Source organism: Pan troglodytes, chromosome 5 (genome assembly GCF_028858775.2).
Source record: "Pan troglodytes isolate AG18354 chromosome 5, NHGRI_mPanTro3-v2.0_pri, whole genome shotgun sequence".
NCBI lineage: Eukaryota > Metazoa > Chordata > Mammalia > Primates > Hominidae > Pan > Pan troglodytes.
The window spans coordinates 47,963,939-47,975,311 of record NC_072403.2 but is presented as its reverse complement, the minus strand read 5'-3'; the positions used below and the strand labels follow the sequence as shown (position 1 = coordinate 47,975,311).

Here is an 11,373-nt window from a genome sequence, read left to right as displayed (position 1 = left end):
AGAGCAGGGCAGGGTCATGCCATGTAGTGGCTTGGTGACCTCACACAATGTACTTAGCCTCTAAGTCTCTGTTTCCTCTTCTTTTAAACAGCAAAAATAATACTACTATTAATAAATGAGGCCAGGTGCAGTAGCTCATGCCTGTAATCCCAGCACTTTGGGAGGCTGAGGCAGGTGGATCACCTGAGGTCAGGAGTTCAAGACCAGCCTGGTCGACATGGTGAAACCCCATCTCTACTAAAAATACAAAAATCAGCCAGGTGCGGTGGCATGTGCCTGTAATCCCAGCTACTCGGGAGGCTGAGGCAGGAGAATCGCTTGAACCCAGGAGGCGGAGGTTGCAGTGAGCCGAGATCGCACCACTGCCCTCCAGCCTGGTGACTGAGCGAGACTCCAGCCTGGGGACAGGGTGAGATTCCGTCTCAAAAAAATAAAAATAAATAAATAAATAAGTTGATACATGTGTAAGTGGGGATAATAATTTTCCCAACCTCATTAGGATATCATGAGGATGAACAGTTAATTTATGTGAAGTGCTTAGCACCGTGCCTGGCATATAGGAGGTGCTCAGCAAATGAATTTGTTCCAAATACACCGTGTTTTCTCCTCTGCACTTCTGACCCCTATGGGATCAAAATGGAAACTCCTCTACCAGGCTAATGAGGCCCTTAGGGTCCATCTTTTTTTTTTTTTTTTTTTTTGAGACAGAGTCTCGCTCTGTCGCCCAGGCTGGAGTGCAGTGGCACAATCTCGGCTCACTGCAAGCTCCGCCTCCCAGGTTCAGGCCATTCTCCTGCCTCAGCCTCCCGAGTAGCTGGGACTACAGGCACCCGCCACCATGCCCGGCTAATTTTTTGTATTTTTAGTAGAGACGGGGTTTCACTGTGTTAGCCAGGATGGTCTCAATCTCCTGACCTCGTGATCCGCCCGCCTCTGCCTCCCAAAGTGCTGGGATTACAGGCGTGAGCCACCGTGCCCGGCAGGTCCATCTTTAACCTTCACTGCCACACTCAGCCCTTGCCACTCCCTTGTATCCTATGTCCTCTGTTCACTCTGCCTAGAATGTCCTTCCTTCCTTTGCTTGTCTTGGTAAAAGTCCAGCTTAAATGTCACCAGCCCTGGGACGCTCTTCCTGAAGTGCCAGCCCAGAAAGAGATTGTGTTCCCTCCTCTGTGATGGCAGAGTCCCCGGGTGCCCCTCTGTGGGGCATCATCACACAGAACGGTGACTATGTTCCTGGTTCCAGCTGATACACACACACTTGTTTGTTAAAATAGAAGGAATCCAGGGGGAAAAAAATTCAACTCCAACTCAAATAAAACCGCAATAAGACACAGCGTTCTATCTATCAGAGTAGCAAAGTTTAAGGAGTTCTACACTGAGGTGGCAAGGAGGCAGGCACTCATGCAGGATAGCCAACTGGTACACATTCTGAGGGCTGGGCGACATCTGTCCACGTTCAATGGACACCCATAACAAAACGCCACAGGCAGAAAGCTGCTTGTTGCATCAATGCTTGAAAGAACAGAGGGCTGGAAACCACCTAAATGCCCATCAGCTGGGGGCTGGGAAATAAGTTATGGTAGAACTATACAACAAACATACAGCCACGAAACAGAGAAGCTGTTTATTACTGACATGGAACATCACCAAAAAATACACTGAGAAGTAGAAAATATAAGTATTTGCATTTGATGCACAGAATACTTCTGGAAGAATACATAAGGTCATATTGACAGTAACATAATAGCAGCTGCCAGGGATGAGGTCTGAGCCTCTGGGAAACAGGGGAGGAGGAAGATATTTTGTTATCACTTATATCTTTCTCTGTCTTTTAAATTTTATACTGTATACATATATTATCTCTTCAAAATAAATAACTGTTTAACAAAGGAGAAAAAGAAAAGCTAGTAATCAAATGGAGATGAGGTAGGCCACAAGCTCCAAGAGGAGGAAAAATACCTTGAATTTTTTTCCAGGAGCGCCAGGGTCCATGGCAAAGCTCTACCCTGGGCCAGCTGCCCCCGCACTTGCACCTGGGCACGGGAAGTTGATGTTCGCAGAATTAAGAACTTTTTTCAGTATGCGCCTAAGTAAAACAGAAGGATGAGAAACCCACTATCAGTAGCTGAGGAAAACTCATAAATGAATGCATCACAAAGTTCAAAAGAAATAGAATGTGTGGCCCCAGGAGTCTTTCATATTGTGGCAAAAACTGACAAGGCTCAGGGTGTTCTTCTTGTACCCACAAAGCTACTTGTAAGAGCCTCTGAAGCCCCTGACCATCTATTTATTATTTATTTAGTATATGAATTTATGTACAATATATTTTAATCATAGTATACACATTATTTTTACATCCTGATATTTTCATTTAATATACAATTGACATTTTTCCATTTCATTAAGTACTCTTCCAAAACATAATTTTTAATGGTTCCACATTATTGAAACTTATGGATATATAATCGTTTATTAATAAATATCCATTGTTGGGGGCTGGGCATGGTGGCACACGCTTGTAATCCCAGCACTTTGGGAGGTCAAGGCCAGCGGATCACTTGAGGTCAGGAGTTCGAGACCAGCCTGGCCAACATGGCAAAACCCCATCTCTACTAAAAATACAAAAATTCACCGGGTTGGTGGCAGGTGTCTGTAATCCCAGCTACTCGGGAGGCTAAGGCAGGAGAATCGCTTGAATCCAGGAGACGGAGGTTGCAGTGAGCTGAGATTGTCCCACTGCATTCCGGCCTGGGTAGCAGAGCGAGACTGTCTCAAAAAACAAACAAACAAAATAATTCTCCATTGCGGGACATTTAGCTAATTTCCAGTCTTTTGCTCTTATAAATAAAGCTATGATGCACATCTCTGTTTATAAATCTTGCTTTTTTCAACTTTTATTTTAGATATGGGGGATACATGTACAGGTTGGCTACACGGTCATATTGCACCCAGGTAGTAAGCATAGTACCCAACAGGGAGGTTGCCTACCGAGGCCCTTTCCTCCCTCCCTCCCTCCCTCCCTCCTCTCGTGGTCCGCAGCGTTTAGTGTTCCCATGTTTATGTCCATGGGTGCTCAATGTTTAGCTCCCACTTACAAGTGACAGAACATGCAGTATTTGGTTTTCTGGGTTCCTGTGTTAATTCGCTTAGGATTATGGCCTCTAGTTCCATCCATGTGGCTGTAAAGGACATGATTCTAATCTTTTTTATGGCTTTGCACTGACCGTCTATTTAAGAGCCTCTGAAGATCATCAAGAACTCACTGGGTAAAGGAGCTGGCGCGGGGCCCTTTCCAACCCTGGACCCCAGACGACCATGATGGGAAAGACCCTCCAGAGAAACCTACAGGAGGACCCACCAGTTCCAGTGACTCCTTCCGGGGGGCAACCCTGATTCGGAGCTGGCATTCCCAAACTGAACCTGCCTGGGGGAGGGACAATCTGAGGGCCAATGCTGCTGAGGGAGCCTCTGCTGGCTTTACAAGGGAGAAGGCTGGTTTCAGCTGACACTCTCAAAACAGATATTACAAGAGGGACTCGGAAGCCTCAGGAGCTGTGCTGGGGCACCCCAGACACCCCAGTTCAGTGGCTGAGTCCCCGCAGGCTGGGTGAGACAATACCCCCCTCACCTGCCCTCCCACCTTCCCCCACGCCATCTCCGCCCTCCCGCTCCTTACTCACCTCTTCCTGAAGCTTCACTTGCTAACCCCACCCCATTCGGAACTTGGCACAGGCTTCAGCCCTTAAGTCCTTTTTTTTTTTTTTTTTTTAGACGGAGTCTCACATTGTTGCTTGGGCTGGAGTACAGTGGTGCGATCTCAGCTCGCTACAACCTCCACCTTCTGGGTTCAAGCAATTCTCCTCCCTCAACCTCCGGAGTAGCTGGGATTACAGGCGCCTGCTACCACGCCCAGCTAATTTTTTTGTATTTTTAGTAGAGACCAGGTTTCAGTATGTTGGCCAGGCTGGTCTCGAACTCCTGACCTCGTGATCCGCCCGCCTAGGCCTCCCAAAGTGCTGGGATTACAGGCATGAGCCACTGTGCCCGGCCTCAGTACTTAAGTCCTAAAGTCCAAACTTCCAATGACAGTTGTTCTCCTCTGTCTTGGTGAATGGAGTTAAAACAGGTTCCTGTGTGTTTGCCTGTCTCCCTGACTACACTGCTAACTCCCTGGGGGAGGGGAGTCATCTGCGGGTTTATATTTCCTCCCTCTCCCTTGGTACAGGCTCAGGCTATGGTGAGGAGTCACACTTGGCCTTGCTGACAGGCTGGCCGGCTCTCTTGGGGCCAGGACTAACCTCCCCCGGGTCTTAGGGTGGCTAGCTGTCCCCTTACTGAATCGTGTTTGGCAAATGCCAAACTATGTGGACCTGACTGTAAGAGAAATACTATCCCCCATACCTGCTCCAGCCAGAATGATCCTAAGTCAGCTCCTGTCACTCCCTTTCTATCTGTCTCCATCTGAATAACATCAAGCCCATGAGGCTTTGCAGGTGCGGCCCAGCTCCTCCCCGACCCCTGCCCCACTCCTCTCCTGCTCCTTCTGCTCCAGACACCCGGCCTCCTGTGGTGAAGTCACACACACTCCTGCCTCAGAGCAGTATGCCTGCTGTCCCCTTTCCCTGGAATGCTTCTCCATGTGGCCAGCCCCTCAAAGCATTCAGGGCTCTGTTCAAAGAGAAATTTCCTTCCCACCCCTCCCAAAACAGCAACCCCTGCAGCAAGTGCTCCTTCCCCTGCTGCCCTATTGTGTGGCAATCATTTCTTTCATCCGCCCCTCCGGATGCACCCTCCTAGGCCCTGGCAGGCTGGCGCTGGTATGGCCCACATCAGCAGACCCCGTCCCCCCTGGCTTCCATTCAGCAGAGAGCCGGCAGGACAGTGTGGGAGGAGGGAAGGAGAGTGAGGTGAGCTTTCACAGAAGCCGGGTTGGCTCTTTCCCTGCAGGGCTCTGTGTGCTGGCAGGGCTCCTGGACCTGAGGCCTGGGCTCTTGCAGAAGCCTCTCCCATGGGCTTCTCCCCAGGTTCTAGCTGTCCCTCCCCTTCCCTGTTCCCAGCCCGCGTGCTACATCAACCCTTGTGCTTCCCCTGGACCTTGCCTGCACCTTTGGAAGCAATCCCTTCATTAAACCTTCCTCAAACATCCAACCCAGGCACACTGTCACCTTCCTTCCAGGACCCTAAATTCACCATCTGACATGACAGGTCTGTTTGAGAGAAGAGAGACAGACCCTCTTATATTGTTTTATACTCAGAAAAGGAAAAATAAGTGAAACTAAATGCAGGTAGCCCGGTGCCTAGGAACCAGACCCGAAACCAGGCCTGGGCCTGCCTGACCTAAGCCTGGTAGTTAAAGATCGACCCCTGACCTAACTGGTTATGTTATCTATAGATTCCAGACATTGTATGGAAGAGCATTGTAAAAATCCCTGTCCTGTTTTGTTTTGTTCTGATTACCGGTGCATGCAGCCCCCAGTCACGTACCCCTGCTCGCTCAATCGATCACGACCCTCTCACGTGGACCCCCTTAGAGTTGTGAGCCCTTAAAAGGGACAGGAATTGCTCACTCAAGGAGATCGGCTCTTGAGACAGGAGTCTTGCCGATGCTCCCGGCCAAATAAACCTCTTCCTTCTTTAACTCGGTGTCTGAGGAGTTTTGTCTGCGGCTCATCCTGCTACATGCTGTTGGTGAGCTGTCTGTCCCCCAGCTAGCCCACAAGCTCACAGGAGGGGAAACCTTGTTTTAGTCGCTGCTGTATCCCAACATCTGTATCAACACTGTGTGTAGCAGAAGCTCGATAAGTGTTTGTTGAATGTTAGAGCTGGAAGCCATGGCTCATTCCTGTAATCCCAGCACTTTGGGAGGCTGAGACGGGCAGATCACTTGAGGTTAGGAGTTCGAGGCCAGCCTGGCCAACATGGGGGAACCCCCCCCCCAACTCTATTAAAAATACAAACATTAGCTGGGCGTGGCAGTGCATATGTGTAATCCCAGCTACTCAGGAGGATGAGGCAGAAGAATCACTTGAACCTCAGAGGCGGAGGTTGCAATGAGATGAGATTATACCACTGCACTGCAGCCTGGGCGACAGAGACACTGTCTCAAAAAAAAATTGTTTAATGAGTGACTGAACAAGGGGAGGATCAACGTAATCTGGAGAGGCTACAGAGGCTGGAAAGTCAGGCAAGATTTTAGGAGGTGATGGGGAGGAAGAGCTCTAACAAAGGCAGGGGATACAGCAGTGATGAAAATGGCCTCCTCTCAGGGCGTGAAGACCCTCGCTTTTGTCCTTCTTAGCACCCCTCCACTGTCTGTCATAATTTTGGGTTTGTTTTCTTTGTATGTCTTCCCACTGGAATGAATTCCCTGCAGGCAGGACCCATGTCTGTCTTGTTCGTCATGCTATCTTCAGAACTGGCACAGCGCCTGGCATGCCCAGATTGATAGACTGATATTTAATAAATGAAAAGAAAAATGAATTATCCAAAAGAAACAATGAATTGGCAGAGGACCTCAGAAGCCTGGCTGGGCCATTTGGACTTGGAGTGAAAAGCAGGAGGGAGGAACTGCAAGTCCTACTGCAGGGGAGAGAAGACAAGGTGAGGGCTTATGGGAAGACGGCCCTGGCAGGGATGGAGGCTGGGGAAGAGCAAGGTACCTGCTCAGCCACGTGGGGAGGCAGCATCAGACAGGCCAGGAAGGAAGAAGGGGCAAAATTCAGTGACTGTCTTGTCACTGATTTCAGTGTCTTGGTCCAGGGGACCAAGCGGGGGGCTGGGAAAATGAGATCGTGCCATCCAGCCTGAGGTCCCAGGCCAAGGTAAGCACTCGAGGGTTAGCTGCCGTTATCCTCACTGTTTCTAACCTCTGTCTGAAGTGGGAAAGCTTTGGAGTGGAAGTGGTTTTTGGGAAAGGGGAGATCAACTCTGGCCATGTTGAAATCAAAGTATCACCAGACAGCTGGATGCCGAGGCATCCTGGAGAGATGATGGCTGGAGGTGGAGAAGCAGACGAGCCATCTCCATGCATACACAGCGGTTGAGTGTTTGTGACCATCCACGGCTAAGAGGACTGGAGGGAAGAGCCAGGAAAGAAAAGGAAGGCCAAGAATAACAAGGAAAGTGGGGCAGTGTCATGGAAGTCAAAGGAACAATGTGGAAGAAGGAAGGGGCAGCCAGCACAGTCACATGCCAGAAGCAAAAGAAGCGGGCTGGACCCCACTGAGGGGCCCCCATCCTGGAGGAGCACCTACCTGCTGGCCTCTGGGATGGGCTGGGAGAGCTAATGGTGCAAGTCAGGGGGTGCATTGTTAGTAGAGGGCTTGCTGCCTGTCCCAACAAGACATTCCTGGGCATACACACTCAAACCTCATTTATGACAGAGACTGCCAACTGTCCCACAAATCCACTTTTTCCTTCTTCCCATGGTGACAAAGCTCCCAAATTTTACCTAGACAGAGCCACCCAGGTAAAGACCACATTTCCTTGCTTCCCTTGCAGCCAGGTGGGTTCGTATTACTAGGAGGGTGCAGCTTCCAGGTCCTGCTTAGGAGCAAGGTGAAAGTTTGCCCTCATACACCTCCCTTCTCCCCCAACGCTGGAATCTGGGCCCAGCAGATGGGGTGGCCACCATACTCCGTCATGCAAGCAGCACCCAAAGTGACAGAGGAGTCAAGAGGCAGAAGGGACCTTGACACCACCAAGTCACCCAGACGGCCTGGACCACTCACCCAGCTTTCACAGAAGCCATATGCCTCTGACTTAAGCCACTTGATTTTGGGGACTTTTTGTTAGGGCAGCCTAACTCACATGGGAACACAAGCTTTAATCCAGCAGAAATGCCACCTTAGATCAGACCAAAAGTTGCTCAGCTCATCTCTGCTAGGAGCCCCAGGGGTAGTGAGGGAGGTCACCGGCATCTCCCTTGACAAGATCCTCACTCTTCACCTACCAGGAAATCCTTAGTCTCCTTAACACTGTTACAAAGCCGTCATTCATAAACAGATCAAAACCTTTCATAAGACTGGGCAAAGTGGCTCACAACTGTGATCCCAGCACTTCAGCAGGCTGAGGCGGTATGATCCCTTGAGGCCAGGAGTTAAAGACCAGCCTGGCCACATAGGGAGACCCCATCCCTACAAAAAATTTAAAATTAGCTGGGCATGGTGCCGTGTACCTGTAATCCCAGCTACTCGGAAGGCTGAGGTGGGAGGATCACTTGAGCCCAGGAATTCTAGGTTACAGTGAGCTATGATAGTGCCTGTATACTCCAGCCTGAGAGCAGGACCCTGTCTCTAAAACAAATAAATAAATAAATAAAAAATCCTTAATGAAAGCTTTTTTTCTCCCTATCTACTTAATCAAGGAATGAACATGAGCTGTGATCAGTGCCCTCAGCCTGCCTCACATCACCCCTCTTTTTTTTTTTGAGACGGGGTCCCGCTCTGTCGCCCAGGCTGGAGTGCAGTGGCGCAACCTTGGCTCACTGCAACCTCCACCTCCCGGGTTCAAGCGATTCTCCTGCCTCAGTCTCCCAAGTAGCTGGGACTACAGGCGCGCACCACCATGCCTGGCTAATTTTTGTATTTTTAGTAGAGACGGGGTTTTACCATGTTGGCCAGGCTGGTCTCCAACTCCTGACCTCATGATCTGCCCTCCTCGGCCTCCCAAAGTGCTAGGATTACAGGGGTGAGCCACCGTGCCCAGCCACATCACCTCTCTTAACTGGTCCCATTTCTAGCTTCCTTTCTCCTCCCACCTACAGGCCAGTTGAATGCATGGGTGGGTGGTGCACACAGCAGTGCTCAGTGTCACTAAGCCTCAAAACAGGAACAGTTGTGAGGCAACAGCGTCAATCAGCTCTGGAGCAGAATGCCTGGGTGCAGACGGCAGCTGAACTACTCAGCAGCCAGGTGGGCTGACTTGTCACCGATCTCTCCAGGCCTCCATGTCCTCGACTGCAAACAGGAACGGTCAAAACATTAGCTTTCAGGGTAATTGTGAGGATCAGATGAGTCCGTATGTGTAAAACGCTTAGAACAGTGACTGACAAGAGTTCAGTTCTCCATTAGTATTAGCTTTTATATATTTTTTTTCATATTGTCATGAGGCAAGCAAGCTTTTATAATTTTATTTATTTTTTGAGACGGAGTTTCACTCTTGTTGCCCAGGCTGGAGTACAATGGCACAATCTCGGCTCACTGCAACCTCCACCGCCAGGGTTCAAGCAATTCTCCTGCCTCAGCCTCCCAAGTAGCTGGGATTACAGGCATGCGCCACCACACCCTGCTAATTTTGTATTTTCAGTAGAGATGGGGTTCTTCCTGTTGGTCAGGCTGGTCTTGAACTCACAACCTTAGGTGATCCGCCCACCTCGGCCTCCCAAAGTGCTGGGATTACAGGCGTGAGCCACTGTGCCCAGCCGCTTTTATAATTTTAAAAGCAATGGAAAGAAAAGAAGGGTCTGGTAATGGAATAACACTCATGTATAAAGCATGGCCATACTTTATTTTAATGATAAAGACATTCCATGAAATCCCTTCAACAAGGTATCCTAATGATCCCGTTCTGTAGAAACTGATTTGGAAGTTTAGTGATTTGCCCCAGATCCACAGATGGTTAAGTGGTGGACAATGCATACAAATGTCACCAAGCCTTATTTTACTGAGCCACATGAATCGAAGTAGAGTGACTTCAAGATGCCAGAAAAACAAAGCTCAGGTTCATCTTTTTTTTGTTGTTGTTGAGACGGAGTCTCGCTCTGTAGCCCAGGCTGGAGTGCAGTGGTGCGATCTTGGCTCACTGCAACCTCTGCCTACTGAGTTCAAGCAATTCTCTGCCTCAGCCTCCTGAGTAGCTGGGATTACAGGTGCCCACCACCATGCCCAGCTAATTTTTGTAATTTTAGTAGAGACAGGGTTTCACCATGTTGGCCAAGCTGCTCTTGAACTCCTGACCTCATGATGTACCCGCCTCAGCCTCCCAAAGTGCTGGGATTACAGGCGTGAGCCACCGCGCCCGGCCCCACTCAGGTACATCTTTCACACTTGTTTCCCTGAAAGCCAGCCAGTGTTGCTACTGGTCTCTCAGAATAACCTGCCAGTCACCACTTAACTGCCTCCTGGTCAGAAACAGAGGAAAGGGGCTTGCTGAGAATCCTCACTCCAAAGCCAGAACTGGGGCTGTGATGCAGAGGGGGAGGTTAGACGTTAAGGAAATGCAAATTAATATAAGCTATTACAACACACCCATCAGAATGGCTAAAATAAAAAATAATACTGAATACTTGTGAGGATGTAGAGACACTGGATCACTCAACATCGCTAGGGAGAATAAAAAAAATGGTACAGCTGGCTGGGCACAGTGGCTCCTGCCTGGTCAGGAGTTCAAGACCACCCTGGACAACATGGTGAAACCCCACCTCTACTAAAAATACAAAAATTAGCCGGGCATGGTGGCATGCACCTGTAGTCCCAGCTATTTGGGAGGTTGAGGCAGGAGAATCACTTGAACTGGGAGGTGGTGGTTGCAGTGAGCCAAGATTGCACCACTGCACTCCAGCCTGGCAACAGACTGAGGCTGTCTAAAAAAAAAATATATATATATACACACACACACACACACATATATATATACACACATACATATATATACACACACACACATTATATATATATACACATACACACACACACATATATATACACACATATAGTACACCGGCTCTGGGAAATAGTTTTGTCAGTTTCTTACAAAATTAAATACGCAGTTACCATAGGACCCAGCAATTGCATTCTTAGGTATTTATTGCAGAGAAACTAAAACTTGTTTACACAAAAAACCTGTACACAAGTGTTATAGCAGCTTTGTTCACAGTAGCCCCAAATTGGAAACAGGCCAGATGTCTCTCAATGCGTGAATGGTTAAAGAAGCTGTGTTAAACTATGGTGCCTCCATGCTACTCAGCAATAAAAAGAAAAGAACTACTGACACACACAACCACCTAGATGGACCTCAAGAGAATTATGCAGAACTGAAAAAGCCAACGTCAAAAAGTCCCATACTCGGTCAGGTGCGGTGGGTCATACCTGTAATCCTAGCACTGTGGGAGGCTGAGGTGGGCGGATCACTTGAGGTCAGGAGTTGGAGACCAACCTGGCCAACATGGTGAAACCCCATCTCTACTAAAAATACAAAAGTTAGCTGGGTGTGGTGGCACATGCCTGTAATCCCAGCTACTTGGGAGGCTGAGGCAGGAGAATCTCTTGAACCTGGGAGGTGGAGGAGTTGCAGTGAGCTGGGATCGCTCCACTGCACTCCATCCAGCCTAGGCGATAGAGCAAGACTCTGTCTCAAAAAGAAAAAAGTCAC

The 11,373-nt window shown here is 49.0% G+C and overlaps 1 protein-coding gene across 3 annotated transcripts in view; it reads right to left on the bottom strand.

Moving 5' to 3' along the window:
* Positions 1–1,612: 1,612 nt before the first annotated feature.
* Positions 1,613–11,373, bottom strand: part of TAF8 (TATA-box binding protein associated factor 8) — a 41,599-nt gene continuing 31,838 nt past the window's right edge. For all 3 annotated transcript variants that reach the window (XM_009451254.3, XM_063813040.1, XM_009451255.5), the window contains one exon: positions 1,613–2,089. In XM_009451254.3, coding sequence (XP_009449529.1) covers positions 2,005–2,089 — 85 coding nt within the window. In that variant the 3' untranslated portion in view covers positions 1,613–2,004. The remainder of the gene's footprint in view (positions 2,090–11,373) is intronic.